This window comes from Salvelinus alpinus, chromosome 30, assembly GCF_045679555.1.
Source record: "Salvelinus alpinus chromosome 30, SLU_Salpinus.1, whole genome shotgun sequence".
NCBI classification, from domain to species: Eukaryota; Metazoa; Chordata; class Actinopteri; order Salmoniformes; family Salmonidae; genus Salvelinus; species Salvelinus alpinus.
Genome location: NC_092115.1, coordinates 46,299,641 through 46,316,061, shown reverse-complemented (window position 1 = coordinate 46,316,061; position 16,421 = coordinate 46,299,641). Strand labels below are relative to the sequence as shown.

Below are 16,421 nucleotides of genomic sequence, written 5' to 3'. Positions count from 1 at the left end.
AGGAGAAGTACTGTTGTTTCTGTTGTCATAAACGGATAGTACACACTGCCTATTGCACATCACTGAGACACTACACACACAGCATGTGTCACATGAGGGTACAATCCTGTATAGTTTGGGCACGTTGGGGGTTTGAACGTTTAAACGGATCCTTCACGCTAAGAAGGGAAAAAAGAAAATAAATATTTTGACGTCGATGCAGAAAGTAAACAGTATAGTGGTTCAATTTCCGCCACAATTTAGAGTGTTGAAGTTAGAGGCTCGACTTCTCCACTGTTTTGGTGCCCTGGCTACCATGCTGTGAACAGCGTGAAGCGAACCTGTGCGGAGATGCTGTGTGAGAGCGTCGTGTTGCGTCTCGCTCATCTCAATATCCTAGCTCATTCATTGACGATAGGCCCTGCTTTACTGAAGTTGGGACACGTCGCAAGCCACGAAATTGCGAGATACAGCATTCCATTGCGAGATGCAGCTTTTGATTGCCGATAGATAGGCCTAGTGCACTGACTCTGCCTGGTGGTCGATCCTCTCTAGCTCGCTATGAAAGATGCAGGTATTTGTGTTCTCGGAAGTACGGCAACTAATCTTGAAACTCAGAAATAGGAGTCGATGTGCAAAGGAATCCACCACTACGTCATTGTCGTTAAGTTGGAGAAATGGCAGAGAAAGGCAAGCGACATGAACGAAGTGGAAAAACCAGTATTTTTGTGTGTTTTGTTTAAACATTCAGATTTTTTCTCTCTCCATCTGTCACATCACTAATGTACGTTACTTTGTTGCTACTGGACTGTGAAGGTATGACGTGGGGCCATTATCAGCATGCTCGAGGGAGTGACACACTCTGTGTAGTGGCATCATCAGGGTTCCTATGACACACAGGCTATGGTACCCATGGGCAGAGGGGTCAGGGCCATATGTCCACACACAGACACAGCTCCCAGCCTCACTTGGGTCATTTCCTCCCCGTCACTGCTCTGCTTCCTGTAGCTCTGTAGCCTGATGACTCGTGTGTGTGTGTGTGTGTGTGTGTGTGTGTGTGTGTGTGTGTGTGTGTGTGTGTGTGTGTGTGTGAGCTGCATCACTTGCGTGTTCCATGCCCTCTGCTTCTCTCCTCTCATCACAACAACACAACACAGATTCATCATCAGATGGGATTCTGACTGACAGGAATCAATTCCTCCGTTTGTACATCCATGAGAGAAATACAACTGTACTGTACTCCCAAAGCAATATCCCCTGGTGTCTGTCCTGTCCGTCCGTCTGCCTCTGTCCCTTTACTGTTTGTTTACGTTTATGTGTGTACACTGTGGTGTGCGCACTGTAAGGTGCGTCATCATCCTGTCCTCCCACTCTCTGTGCGTTTTTTTTTTTTTGATGACTCAGAGGTAAGCAGTGACAACTGGGTAATTCATTATCTCGACGAAACTAGTCTGCAGACTAGAGGAAACTAGTCTTCAGCCTGGAGATGGCTGAGAAGGGAGAGATTGGACTGAGTGGCTGGGAGGGGCAGACGGAGTGTGTGTGTGACGCTGCCACTGATGACAGGCGTCTAGACAGTCAGTGCCCATGTGGCCTGAAAAATGTGCCTCAGGCCAGCAGCCAACTCTGGTCAGGAACAAACCTGTGTGTGTGTGTGTGTGTGTGTGTGTGTGTGTGTGTGTGTGTGTGTGTGTGTGTGTGTGTGTGTGTGTGTGTGTGTGTGTGTGTGTGTGTGTGTGTGTGTGTGTGTGTGTGTGTGTGTGTGTGTGTGTGTCGTGACTGATATTTATCTGTATGTCTGTCTGCTTTTGTTTTTCCTTCCTGTGTTTGTGTCTGAAGGAAAGAGACAGAGGAACAGGTGTGTGTCTTTAACCAGACAGTCACAAGGGTTCTTTCAGCATGTTCTTCTTAGGGCACAGAGAGAATGAAGTGTGAGACACACACACACACACACACACACACACACACACAGTGAACTCTGATACTGCTCTAACAACAGTGAGCTCTGGAACAGGATGTGGTAGACTGCAGACAGGGCGGACCCACTGACTGCTGTGTGTGTGTGTGTGTCTTTTTCTCCCTTGTTTCCCGTTCGGGGAGACGGAGAATGCTAACCCAAACAGAGTTTTACTTCCTTGTAGAGACCAGCTCCTGTCTTTTCCTGGCCCCTTCTTCTTAACCGTCTAGAGTCTAAGCCCTGTCTAAGCCGGGGGAGGGGTGTTCTAGGGTAACATGGAATTGTTTTAAGATGGTCATGCCAATGATCATTTAGCTATTTGATTTAGAATTTTAAGACTCCTTAAGTATCAAAAAAATCTGAATAATTATTGGGTGAAACAATGAATTTGGCATTACTGCTATTAGCCAATACAAATGCATTGAATAACATATTCACTACATGGAACAACAGATATCCCTCCCCAAAGAAAAAACGTATTTTTTATTTTTTAAGTGTCTGTCATATATCTGAGAGATATAAGAAAGATCAGCAAACTATTTTTAATATTTTTTTATATATATACATGTATGTATCCCTTTATTTTAGGAATGAAACTATCTTTGGAAAGTATTCAGACCCTTTGACTTTTTCCACATTTTGTTATGTTACAGCCTTATCCTGAAATGGCTTAAATTAATTCCCCCCCTCATCAATCTACACACAATACCCCATAATGACAAAGCGAAAACAGGATTGTAGAAACTTTTGATCATTTATTTGAAAAACACCCCTCATCTATTTTACATACCCTTTTCAATGAGACTAGAAATTGAGCGCAGGTGCATCCTGTATCCATTGATTGTCCTTGATGTTTCCGCAACTTGATTGGAGTTCACCTGTTGTAAATTCAATTGATTGGACATGATTTGGAAAGGCGCACACCTGTCTATATACAGGTCCCACAGCTGACAGTGCATGTCAGAGCAAAAACCAAGACCTGAGCTCAATGAAATTGTCCATAGAGCTCCGAGACAGGATTGTATCGAGGCACAGATCTGGGGAAAGCTACCAAAAAATGTCTGCAGCATTGAAGGTCCCCAAGAACACAGTGGCCTCCGTCATTCTTAAATGGAAGAAGTTTGGAACCACCAAGACTCTTTCTAGACCTGGCCGCCCTGTCAAACTGAGCAATCGTGAGAGAAAGGCTTTGTTCAGGGAGGTGATCAAGAACCCTATGTCACTCTGACAGAGCTCCAGCGTTCCTTTTGTGGAGATGGTTGTCCTTCTGGAAGGTTCTCCCATCTCTGGATCACTCCACCAATCAGGCGTTTATGGTAGAGTGGCCAGACGGAAACTGCTCCTCAGTAAAAGGCACATGATAGCACGCTTGGAGTTTGCCAAAAGGCACCTGAAGTACTCTCAGACCATGAGAAACAAAGTTCTCTGGTCTGTTGAAACCAAGTTTGAACCCTTTGGCCTGAATGCCAAGTGCCACGTCGGGAGGAAACCTGGCACCATCCCAAGGGTGAAGCATGGTGGTGGCAGCATCATGCTGTGGGGATGCCTGTTGCGCACGGCACCGCACAAAAATCAGTCAGAATTTTGAAACTATCTAACCAGAAACTTAATTGTTTAAAACCTGGACATTTTGTGTACTTTTATGAAGCGGGTCTTTGTTTCAAAGTAGCCTAGCCAAAATTGGACCTTTAGAAATATTTAGGAATTATTTGATAAACACCATTTGAAACGAGCATTTTTCTCATGTTCTTTTGGTTTTCAAATGAACTTTTTTCAAATTGTCCAGCAGCAAAGGCATAATCCGAATCATATAAGTAACCCATGCTAGTTGATGATAATCATATAAGTAACCCATGCTAGTTGATGATAATCATATAAGTAACCCCTGCTAGTTGATGCATCTTTAGATCTCCCCTCTTTTCATTTCTAATGGATATTTTAATCTCTTGACACATGAAACCGCTCACATGTGCGGTGCGCTTTCGAGAACAATGTTTTCCCACCAATTGTATTTTTGGAACATTTCCGCGTAGCCTACATCCACGTCTGCATTGCTGAGCTTATAATAATGAGGTCGAGACGAAATGATAACCCATTGTTGACGTTATTAAACATGGATGAAGTGGCGACGCGTGTGTACAATTGAACTCCTGTTCTTCGGGTTTGTCTAATTGTCCTTTTCCAACTGTTGTGCGTTGACAATGAATGTAGTTAACGTTAGCAGCCAGCCTAGTACCTTTACATGAGACGATGAATACAAAAAGGTCACCGGTGAACCTGGTGTTTTTTTTGGACAGTCTGAGTGAACGAGTTCCTTGGTTCATTGTACTGAGAGTTAACTATTGGTCTTCTTGACTCTAAATCAGTTTCTTTTCTCTGGCTTCATTGGGGAGTGTTTTACATCAGGTTGATCTTTAAATTGGTCAGCGGTGTTGAAAACATTATTATGGGATGATGCATTAACTTCTCCAGCGTACATTATAGTAATCGACATTGTGTTTTTTTAAGAAGATAAATACATATTTTATTTCATTAGAGACAAATACATAGTATTGTATGAACTGAAAGAAGCCAATCATTTCTCAATAAAAATTGAAAACATAAAAACATTTTAGAGTCCCCACTACAACAAAGAAATAGTTAAATGCATGTATTTTTGTCCTTGAAAAATTACATTGAAATACCGTCAATTCCTATGGAGTTATTATTGGCGGACGGTGACTTCAGAACAGCGCCCCCTGTCATTCATCTAGTGAATACATGTATATCATTGGTCTGACCCTCCTCAGCAGTGTATGAGATGTGGAGTAGAGACATGAACCCTGGCAGTGTGTGTGTTTGTGGCTGGTAGATTATAACAGTAGGGGAGACCTGTTCCTGTGCCTAGAATACTAATCCACATTGTCATACAGCTTGGGATTGTCATACAACTTGGGGTTCTCACACATAGCTAATTGTGTGTGTATATATAGGTATATAAGCACACATGCTCACACACTACAGAGTCACGCAATAATCCGTTTGTGTGTATGTATATGTTTAGTTTATAAGTCACATGCACAGGGTTACAGCTGTGTCCTGGAGTACAGGCAGTGAGCACCCAATGGTGCGTTGGGCTGAGCGTACCACCCTCTGTAGAGCCTTGCAGTCAGCGGCGGTGGAGTTGCCTTACCAGGCTGTGATGCAGCCCGACAGTATGCTCCTGTAAGAACACTGTGAGTGCCCTCGGATGTGTGTCACATCAGCACCGGATTCTAATGGTTCCCTGTTTCTCCCTGGGACTCCTGATTGACTGAACCCCCCACACACACACACACACACAGTAATGAGTTTGTAATGAGTTGTATTGTCCTCACGGAGAGGCCTCTAACTGACCTGGTGTTTGTCTGGTTTAATATGAGAAGGTGATGGAAAGAGCGAGGGAGAGAAAAAGGGGGAGAGAGGAATGGAAAGAGAGAGGGACAGACTGCCTCACCACTGCAGTGGCTGATTTGCTGTTGCTTACCCCTCCTCTCTCTCTCTCTCTCTCTCTCTCTCTCTCTCCCCCCCCCCCCCCCACCTCTGCTGCAGTATGCACTGCCTCTGAGAAATACAGCAAACAATTTCAGACACAGACAGCGCACCCCATACACACACTCAGGAATATTCACACTGGCTCAGGTGAGGTGTATTTATTTTTTTATATATTTTTTGCATTAGTACATTACACACCACACATGTATGTAAACACACACATGGCCAAGCCTAATGCAAAAACGCACATACACCTCTCTCTCTTACCTACTACGGGCTTTTCTCACGCTTCTCTCGTGCTCTTCATCCCTCCTTCCCTTGGCTGCGTGTTAGAATTGTTATTGAGCTGCGAACCGTCCTGTTGCATTAGTACTGTGTGTGTGTGTGTGTCAGCCCTGTCTGTCCGCGATGAGCATTAACACATTAGCTCATGGCCTCTTGCTGAGAGTGACCTGGATTAAAACACACACGCACACAACCGGGCAGCAGCTCCAGCAGAGCGAGATTGGACTGCGTGGCTGGGAGGGGGCAGACATTTTTGTTGTAGACATAAAACAACTGATGCCTGTGTGTGCAGTTAATGCTGTTCTCCCCCCCCCAATAATTGAAAAGTCCTGGAAAATAATGTCTTGAAAAAGAGTGGAAGCCTCTGGCTAACCGGCGTCATAACACAGAGGCCCGTCTCGCTCTCTCTCCAGTGTCTAACCCTCCTCTCTCTCTCTCTCTCTGTGTGTGTGTGTGTGTGTGTGTGTGTGTGTGTGTGTGTGTGTGTGTGTGTGTGTGTGTGTGTGTGTGTGTGTGTGTGTGTGTGTGTGTGTGTGTGTGTGTGTGTGTGTGTGTGTGTGTGTGTGTGTGTTTCAGAAGGTGGAAGATGAGGACAGGGACAGCCAGGTGAGGAGATCGCGTCCTCCTGAGCCTCTGGTTTCTCCTAATAGTAAACTGGCCGACAGCGATGCAGCAACCAAGGTACACACACACACACACACACACTTGCCACAAGGTACGACACACACACACACACAGGAAGCGGTGTACTGCTGACGATGTAACAGGTTGAATTGACTACACCCTAACCTTCCTCGAACCCCCTACGGCCCTAACCCAACCCCCCCCTTGCCACGTAACCCCACACAAACTGGGGTCATTCCCTAAAACACTCTCCTATTTGAAAAAGCACGTCATGCTCACTCTCCTTCTCTCTCAACCCCTACGCCACCCTCCCCTAAACATACATGGCCATTAAAAACACATGGATTTTTCATCACAATCTTCTTTAACACGCACACACAATTATAGCTACAAACATTGACATTCAGATATAGGTTTCATATGATAATTAATAAACATCTACAGATCTCTTTTTGGTTTTATCTTTGTGTGATTTAAAAAATTTTTTATCTACAGTATATGAACATGTGTATTAATGTATTATTATGTTTGTTTACAGGCTAAAGCCCAGGCTACTCTGGTGTTCAACCGCTTGTTCCCCCACATTAAGGAAGAGCCTGGCCACCCTGCCATGGTCCATCCCAGGTACATTTGTTTTCCTATTTTCATATATTTTAGCCCACAATGGAGGCTAATCTTCCAAGAGTCCCGGGGACTGGCTAGCTACAGTCTTCCTCCTGTGAAGACCTGGCCCTTGAGAATCTTTTCCAAGTAACTTTCCCAACATCCTCTCGGGGACCGTTACTAGAGCAGTGCTGAAACCCCGCTCTGCCCCTCACCCTGCCTCCAGTTGACCCGACCATGGGCCCGTGCCAGTGTGACTTTCTGTGGTCTTCTGATCAGTAATCGGCTCCAGATTCATGTGGAGACTAGCTGGATTATAGGATGGCAGGGCAGCATGTGACCGCAGGAAACAGACAGGCTAGACTATGGGATTACAACTGACCGCTCGACAGGACATGTCTGCCTTAGACTTCAGACCAGACCAGACCAAAGCTGGTTTCCCCGCATTCGGTGGTTTTTACAATGGTCGCTACTGAAGTTCACCGTTAGAACCGAGTGTTTTCTATAACACCAGTGCGTCTCGCTAGCCTGTGAAAACTTGCCCCATATTAAAGGTGTGCACTATGCAGAAGTCGATCTGCCATTTCATGGTTGCTAAAATTCGAATCGTTTTGGGCTTACCGAGTGCTGTAGCGGGCTAAGGCACTGCAGTGCTGAGTCCTGGGGCCGTGACCTGGAGCCTCATAGGACGGAGCACACTTTGGTCCAGCGCCATCCGGGTTAGGGGAGGGTTTGGCCGGGGGGGGGGGGGGCTCATCGCGCTCTAGCCTCTCCTTGGGCCGGGCGCCTGCAAGCTGACTTCAGTCGTCAGTCGAACAGTGTTTTCTCCGACACATTGGATGACTTCCAGGTTAAGAAGCAGCGTGTTGAGAAGCAGCGTGGCTTCTCAGAAAGCGACATATTGCAGCTTTAAAGAGAGTGTTTCCATAACTGATGTATATCCATTTTACCATTTTAGTGCAACTTGGATGCCAAAAATGCACAAGTGGTATACGTAGAATAACGGTCAGCATGTGTCTCTCTGTAACTCTGTACCTGTATATACATTTGATAACGTCTACTCTCTCCCTCTCTTTCTCTCTCTCCCTAGTCACTTCCTGTATACATATGATAAGATGGTGGCTCCTAACGTGTCTCTGAGGGGTCAGCCGGAGGTCAGCCCTGAGGTACTGGGGGTGCTGCTCAAACACCACTACAGCAGGAGACTGACCCACGGCCACGGCGACACTGCTATGGGTCAGTACCACACACGGAAACACACACACACACAGCCACACATGGATGACTCAGCCATGCTGCTGCACCCTCCTGTCACACACATATGAATACATTAGTGCGTTAAAGTCCCAGGTCACGTCCCAAATGTCACCCTATTGCACTACATTTGACCAGAGCTCTATGGGCCAAAAGTCTATGGGTCAAAAGTAGCGCACTATAAAGGGAATAGGGGTGCCATTGGGGATTCAGTCCTGGAAGTGCGTGTGCATGAGGGACCATTTGTGTGGGTGACTATGTGGTGTCGGGTTGTTAGGTGAATGGTTCTTCTCCAGCTGTGTGGGAGGATGTGTGTATTTGTCCATATATCTGCGTCGCACATGCATGTGTGTGGGTTGACTATGCTGTGTAGGTGGATGTACTGCTTCCATCTCTCAACTTCCCTCTCTTCTTCTTCTCCTTCTTTCCCCCTCCACAGATCTCCACGCCTCTCCTGTAGTTGACGAGACCAAGTCTCAGCAGCGCGTCGTTTCCGCTGCCGACCGGGAGCGCCAGCAGCCAGTTTCCATGGAGACCAGCCCCGGCAACAAGAGTTATTCTGCTGTAGCGGGAGCCGCGGCGACTGCGGCGGTAGCGTCATCGGGAGCGGCGCTGGGGAGTAAAGATGTTCTGTCCTCAGGCTGTGAGGACGACAAGGACAGGATCGTAGTGGAGATCGTTCAGATTTACAGCAGGCAGCAGGAGAAACTGCACTCCACCCTGCACAAACAGCTGCATCTAGAGATGGTGAGACACGAGACACACAGTGAGACAACTAGAGGTTGTCTACTCCACCCATTGAAACAGATTTAGCCAGAGAGTCAATGGCATAAAACAACATTTCTCAATCTATTCATCAGGGACTCCTCAGGTCTTCTTAGTTCCAGCACTAACACTCCTGATTCAAGACCAAAGAACCAAGATGTGTGTGTAATATAGTGTAATTTAGAGCTATGTAACTGACCATCCCGTCCTCCGTCTCTAGGAGTTGGAGGCGCTGCGTGGAGGCGAGGCAGCCAGGCTGCAGCAGTTGTCTGCAGAGCAGCGTGAGCTGCAGAGTGAACTGGAGGCGGTCCACACTGAGCACACCCAGAGGCTGGGGCAGGTGAGGGAGGAACAGAGGGAGCTGGAGCACAGGCTGGAACAGCTGCGACAGCAGAGGTGTGTGTGTGACAACAACATACACACACACCAGGAGGCACACTACGCCAACCAGGTAGGCACTGGAGATACACACACACACCACCATATCCTGCTTGACCTCAGACAACACAACACTTAGTCATTCTGGGAAAATATACTCATATCTGTTTGTGACATTGTAGTGGTGTGTGTGGTGTGTAGAGGACACTGGGTCTTTGTTTGGGTTTCCAGTACAGAGCTTTATTTTCAGATAGTGCTGCTGGGCTCAGCTCCGGGAGGAATGTAACACACACACACACACACACACACACACACACACACACACACACACACACACAAACCCCTCCTGTCCTGCTGTCTCCTTCAGCCTCGGTGTCTGGCTCAGACTGTCTGGCTGTGTGTGTGTGTCCAAGTGTGTGAGTGTCTGTGTGCTGTTCAGACAGTTCAGACTAACCTGACCTCATCTCTCTTACTTCTTTCTTCCTCCCTCCCTCCTCCTCTTTAGCTGGCAGAGCTGCGTGGGAGGTTGGACGGTGCGGAGGCTGACAGGGAGGAGCTCCAGGAGGAGTTGAAGAGGGAGCGGGACGCCCGGGAGAAGCTGGAGAGAATCATCTCTCAGCTCAAACACCAGATGGACCAGACGGCTTCTTCCTCGTCTTCCTCGGCCACCACAATTGCTACAGGGAGCCCCTCTTCACCCCCCACCCCCTCCACACAAACACCCCACACTGAGGGGCACATCGCAGGCCTCGAGCAGCAGAACGGCCACGCTCAGAAGTAGCCCCTCACGAAACTCCCCTTTTCCGTTCGTCTCTCAACCCCCCCAAACCCCCTCCGTTTTGTTCCTCCAACTCACTCCCTCATCCCTCACCCCCTGCTGGCAGAGACAGCAGCCCTAGACAGACAGACAGAGTACTCTGTCCCCCAAGGCTGCTTCTCTCCACTCTGTCTCACGCGTTTCCTTCCTCGTCCCCCCCTCATTTTTACTTCTTTGGAAAAGGAACTCTCGTTGGTTTTTATTTAATATCACATCAAATGAGTTTTATGTAGTTTTTTTAAATTATTTTTTTAGACCCCCTATCCTTAAACAGTATTTACATTTTGGGAAGTATATGTTTGTTTTAATTTATAGTTTTACTGAACAAACTAATGACTGCTTGGCAGACCGATAGGAGTTGGATGTTTTTAGGACCCTTTCCTCCATCCCTCCCTCCTTGGATCTTGGACTTGCTGTTTTGTCGCCCCCATAGAGACCGGGAAGTCAGTCAGACAGAAAGACAGTTCTCTCCTTGCACCCCTCGACTCTGTTCTGAACTGTGGTTACACTAGCGCTCAGTCGCTCTTTCTACTACTACCTTGCACGCCAACTGGAGCCAAGATGGTGCCCGTGTGGGTGCTCTCAATCTCTGTACATACACCCAGCCCAGCCATTCTGGACCAGCTACCAGCCACACCCAGCAGGAGACTGCATTGACAGACATTTTCATTTCACCTTTGTTTGTTTTTGTACTCATACCTATTCATGGAAAGAAGACAAAAGTTCTAAATGTGTAAAACAAATGAAAACGTTATTGTACAGAGCATATTGTACAGAGTACAGAGCATCGTCATTGTTAAGCCTACTGAAAATGCTGATGTGATATTAAGATGTAAAGACATATGAGTGATGCGACTCTGAGGACTGCTGAGGTTGTTGTGGTCTGGAACAACAACAAACCCCTGAACTAGTCTGGCTCGGTCTGTTTTGATAGGACATGTCACTCACACACATACACACATACACACACACACACCAAATTTCCTTGTGGAAATCTGTCCTGTTTTTTTAGTTTTGATTTCCCTGTTGGCAGCAGTTGGTGTGTTTGCCATCCTCTCATCTCTCCTTCTCGTGAGAGCAGCAGAACCTAGCTGTCTGCTTGGTGGAATGTGGGTCACAGGTGAAAGGAATTAGTGCAGATTGACAGTGTGGTGTGGGCTGGCTGCTGCCTTGGATCCAGGCCCCTGCTCCCTCTTTCCCCTCCGCGTTATTCCAACTCACTGAACAAACCGATCCCGAGAGGGAGGCGGGAAAGACCAGGATGCAGGGAGTGAGGTACAGTCAAGCGGAGAGAGAAATGGAGGCGGGGGAAGAGAGGAGTGGCAGAGAGACAGTCAGGGGTGGAGAAAAAAGGAAGAAAGGGGATTGAGGTAGTGCAGGGGGCTGATGCCCTCTCTCTCTCGGGCTGGGTGGGCCGGGAGCGGGTGATGAGGAGGAGAGAGGAGCCTCTTTTGTCCTGTCAGAATTGGGGCAGTTTCTATAGTCTGGGGACTCTCTCTCTTGCCCCCGGGGAGCTGGTACAGGAGCCCCTCTCTCTGCCACACACACACACACACACATATATACACACACACATCGCCATCTCTCCCTCCCACAAACGTACACACACACAGAACAGGGGTTTTGTCTAGTTGCCAGACAGTCTTTCTTTTATAGCCTCCCAGGCCGACTCAGAGCCAGGCAGCGTGTAAATAGTTGTTTAAAAGAGGTATTGGCCTTGGCTTTAACTCCCAAGCTGCTTTTTTATGCATCTGCTGTACATGCAAGTTGATAGACATTCCACTGTGCTCAACCGTTCAATGCAGATCTCTAAAGAGAATTCCCTACAACATACTCAATGCTCTGCCAGAGTACTAAAGTATAGTAGGTCTTATTTTGTAATCGAGTTTCAACTAAGCTACAAAAAGTTATTTTCACGAGGAGAAAAAAACCAACAATGAAACTAACACCCTTGGTGTGTGATGTGAAGTTCACTCGCATGCAGAAATATCCAATCCATACTGCAAATGTATGCTCTCTACCGACCATTGTTCCACATAAACCTTTCTTGGAAATTGTAAACAAAATAAAGAAATAAAAATATATTTAATGTATTAACTAAAGATTTATATTCACTTTGTACATACATTAGTCATTTAATATATTTACTGTGTTATGGGATGATCTTTTAAAGGTTATTATAATATTAACTGGACCAGGCCTGAAGCTCTAAACAGCCCTGATGTTTTTGTTAACTCTGAATTCTTCAAAGATTCACTTAACTTGTTGTTTACCCTGTTAAAGGGACACGCAGCAATATGACAATACGCAGCTGAGTGACTTCCTGTTCACACATTATCAACAACCTAATTCAAGATTGACACTTGGCTCTTTCCCAAAAAATTGAGCCATGCCTACATTGGGACTAACCAATAGTGGCAGATTTGAATTTGTCGCTCTGCTGTGTACGACGATATCATATTGCACCTTTTTAAAGGATGTAAACTTGCTGTTGGGAGTTTAAATGCATGGTGTTCAGATGTGACCACCTGACAGAGGTCAGAGTTGAATAGGAAAGAAAGAGCATTGTTACAGTACTTCCCCAGAACTGATTGCTTTCATTTATTTTCTTTTGTGGATGATTTCACCTTGATAGACTGATGTGTAATAATGATGTATAATCTTTCTCCCTTAATACCTTCCCTTTTTGTGCGCTAAACCCTCATCCCAGACAATTTGAAAATGCACCGAACATTTGTTTATAATTTTTTTTTTTTTTAAAGAACTTGAAAAGAAACTCAACTTTGCATATAACGAGTGGATCGATACCCCTAATTAATTTTGTTAGGTGAATGATTTCTTACTTCTCGCTGAGCCACTCAATTGATACGTTTTTGTAAAAAAAAAAGAAGAAAAAAAGGGCCCTGTCCTAAATGGCACCCTATTCCCGATTTTGTAGTGCACTATATAGGGAATATGGTGCCATTTGGGATGCAACCAGTGTCTCCAACGTACACGTTGTTGACCTGTCTCACTACTAGCAAGGAGACACAATGACTGAGGGCATCTGAGCTAGTTTGACCGTTGAAATATACTTCTGGCTTTAGAAGAAGGCTAAATTGTACTAAAGTCCAACTACCTAATCACACCATACAAATGTAGCCTCATTAGATTTTGCAAAGATGAGCGAGAAGTGTGTGTCGAGTTTGTGTCCGAGCGCATGTATTTGTGTCTGACTTGACTGTATGCCATCGATTTGAAAGTGACCGAAGCACAGTAGCTATGAAAAAGGGAGAGGCTTATTCTCAAGTAGCACTGTGGTTGTCCTCATTTTTGTCCAACACACAGAGACAATTGTCCTCTTCGGGGTCTTTAACGGCATTGTGTTTACATCACAAGATAAATCAGTATTCGGTTTGTTATTAACACCATAATTACCTATCTCTACAGTCTACTGCATTTTGTTTTTTAACAATCGTTCTGGGGTATCTAATGTTTTTCTGTATTTTATTTTCTGTCGGGTGTAAATTGAATTTTATTTTCCAAAGGGCGCTCTATATTGACTTTAGTTAAATGCCATAATAATGATATGATAGATACAATGGATTAAAAGAAGTCCAAAAAAATACTATATAACACAGCGGGCTGGGCCCTCTTGCATTCGCATTGTTATGAGAACTAATATTGTGTCCCAAAAGGCTCCCTGTTCCCTACACCGTAAGCAACTTTTTGTTCCGGGGCCCTACGGGCCATGGTCAAAAGTAGTGCACTATATAGGGAATAGGGTGCCATTTAGGACACTAGCCTAAGACAGATGTGCTTTGTACAGAGTTTTTAAAAAATATGTTTTTAGAGGGGTGCAATTTGCCCAACTCACTACTAACTAGATCATTACCATTAGGCTTGGTCCTGGCCTTGCTTCAGAAGCACAGCTAAACAGTAACTATCACTATATATATATATTTTTTTTTTACATGCATCCCCAATGGATTGTTCCCAGACATAAAAGGATAGTTCAGCGATTTTAGATTTTTAGATATATAAAATGGCTGAACTATCCCTTTTAACGAAGAAGGCGATGAAGTGTAGAAGTGGCGCTCTTTAACAATGGCAACAAGTTGGATTTTGGATCGGTGAAATAACGCTAGATCAATTGTTTCCATTTATGCTTTGAGTCAAAATATTTATTTATAAACACCCTTCTTATTTACAAGCGTGGGACCTGGCCAGGACATTACACCTCGTCCTAGCTAGGTCCCACCTGGTTAATGATTTCACAAAATGGTTCTTAATATGATGTATGCCTGGGATAAACACGCCATGTTTTCAGTTTAAAGTTAGTAGGCTACACCTGACAAATCATAGTTTAAAGAAGAACTGTTATCTTTTTATGGCTTTTTTTTGTTCAGAAACCTGTATGGCAGTGAGTGTCTATGTATGACCATTGCATACCATGTTGCCAACAACGATTGAGTGATTGAGACGTTTTTTTTTTTTGTTGCATGAAACGAGACACTGTTCTCCTACCTCATGTTGTGATATAAAATGTTTTTTAAGCAGAGGACACTGCATCTTTTAACCGTTGATCATCATTGATATTTACTAGTAAACGATGACGACATACCTGTACTTGCTTTTAGCTAATACCTCAGTTGTATATCTCGTGTTCAGTGTTTTTTTTTCTTCTCCCGCCCTTATTTCAGATCTTGTAAATATACACTGTGTAAACAATGAACTTGGATCACATTCAAGTAAAGTTCTGTAGTGTCACAATTGGTGTCGTGAATCTTCTTTTCTTCCGGAGTCGAGACTGATGTCGTGTGTTGTCGTAGACTATCACTGATAGTTTAAAGTAGAATAGGACATCGTTATTATCGCTCATAGGCAATTAGCTGTACATCAGCCAGTCAAAGTATATACAAATACTATAACTAGAGTACAAAAAAACATAACTGTACATCATAAAATTAACTCGTTACATTGTATGCATCATTATCCAAAATACAACAATGGCCTACACATCAAGTAGACAGAACTACGTGAATGTGAATATGCAGATATTTTTGGGTGTTCATGTTAAAGTTAACATGAGAATGACAACTGACCAGCCGGTCTTATTTTTATTCTCGGTACCCAGAACCAAACCAAACCTTCCGTTGTGTAATATTTAATCTTTCATGAGAGACTACATAGTCTTACAAGTCAAGACTAAGAGTGTGACTTATAAATACCCTGTTAAGATTTGTACAGCTCTCTTGCCTGATAATGACAAAAAAAGAAAGGACCTACAGTATATGGACTCCATTGTGTATGTCTTGTCACTGGACTTACAGAGTGGCCCTTAATGCATTACAGCTCTGTGTGGCTTTAAGCATTAGGGGACAAGTGTAGCTCCTCCAGCGCAGCATGTGTGCTTAGGTCTGTCAGTAGTCACTGAGCCCTGAGCTAGCTGAAATGCTAGCCGGGCAGCGAACACACTACACAACCCCAAGAATGAAGCTGTTGAGCGAACAGAACCAGGGAACGTTCAGCCCCAGGTATCCAGGGATCCCGACTTGGAAGACCAGACACAGGCAGGAACACCAGTAACAGAGCCCAGTCTGAGGAAAATCCACAACACCTGGCGAAACACCTCTACTCTGCACTGCCTGCCGGTGTGACTCCAAAATGGAGGATGAATCCATGTGAGCATTCTTCCACCCCTGTGGATACCCATAGGAGACCCTGTGTGGCTATGAACGTACAGCACTGCACAGGCCACAGTCAGTAGCAGCACTTCGGCCAACTGAGGTACGAGCGCTAGTGAACACCCAGCACTGATGCAGCTGGGGAGAAGACTGGTTCCCCAGCACTACAATGACCCCAGACACCAGGAACACATAGAGCAGGGCCACAATCCACAGCAGAGAGACAGCCGCTAAGAACACGATCTTTAGATCCCAGCATGGAGTCCTCATGGTGTAGGGTGAAGTTGCCCCTAGATGGAGATGCTGGGTGAGTTTAGTATTTTGCCCACTAATGGTTACGGTCAGGATTTGGGGGAGCCCGGGAAGCTGATCCTAGATCTCTAACTTCACCCCAGAGCGAAGTGGTCTCAGTCGGACCGGGAACATGACCCAGGTTGTTGGTGGTCCAGTAGTGGTCTAGCCCAGTCAGAACCTCCACAGGCCAGAGGATGCGGTCGTGGGACCAGTTGTATTGCATGTTTTGTGATGGCAGTTTGCTTGAATAGCTTCATCACAAGCTGTTTTTCAGTGGGTCGAATAC

At 45.4% G+C, this 16,421-nt stretch overlaps 2 protein-coding genes across 3 annotated transcripts in view; one reads left to right on the top strand and one right to left on the bottom strand.

Moving 5' to 3' along the window:
• Positions 1-14,927, top strand: part of skila (SKI-like proto-oncogene a) — a 33,732-nt gene extending 18,805 nt beyond the window's left edge. The window contains exons 3-9 of one of the 2 annotated variants that reach the window (XM_071377533.1): positions 5,507-5,596; positions 6,311-6,415; positions 6,897-6,982; positions 8,052-8,197; positions 8,655-8,962; positions 9,201-9,431; positions 9,864-14,927. In XM_071377533.1, coding sequence (XP_071233634.1) covers positions 5,507-5,596; positions 6,311-6,415; positions 6,897-6,982; positions 8,052-8,197; positions 8,655-8,962; positions 9,201-9,431; positions 9,864-10,139 — 1,242 coding nt within the window. In that variant the 3' untranslated portion in view covers positions 10,140-14,927. The remainder of the gene's footprint in view (positions 1-5,506; positions 5,597-6,310; positions 6,416-6,896; positions 6,983-8,051; positions 8,198-8,654; positions 8,963-9,200; positions 9,432-9,863) is intronic. The other variant, XM_071377534.1, reaches the window with a different exon arrangement.
• A 601-nt stretch (positions 14,928-15,528) lies between these two features.
• On the bottom strand, positions 15,529-16,181 carry gpr160 (G protein-coupled receptor 160). The gene is given in 5 exon segments (XM_071376533.1): positions 15,529-15,609; positions 15,611-15,728; positions 15,730-15,753; positions 15,755-15,943; positions 15,945-16,181. Coding segments are annotated over 5 exon segments (579 nt in total). The 5' UTR covers positions 16,112-16,181.
• Between the last annotated feature and the right edge of the window lie 240 nt (positions 16,182-16,421).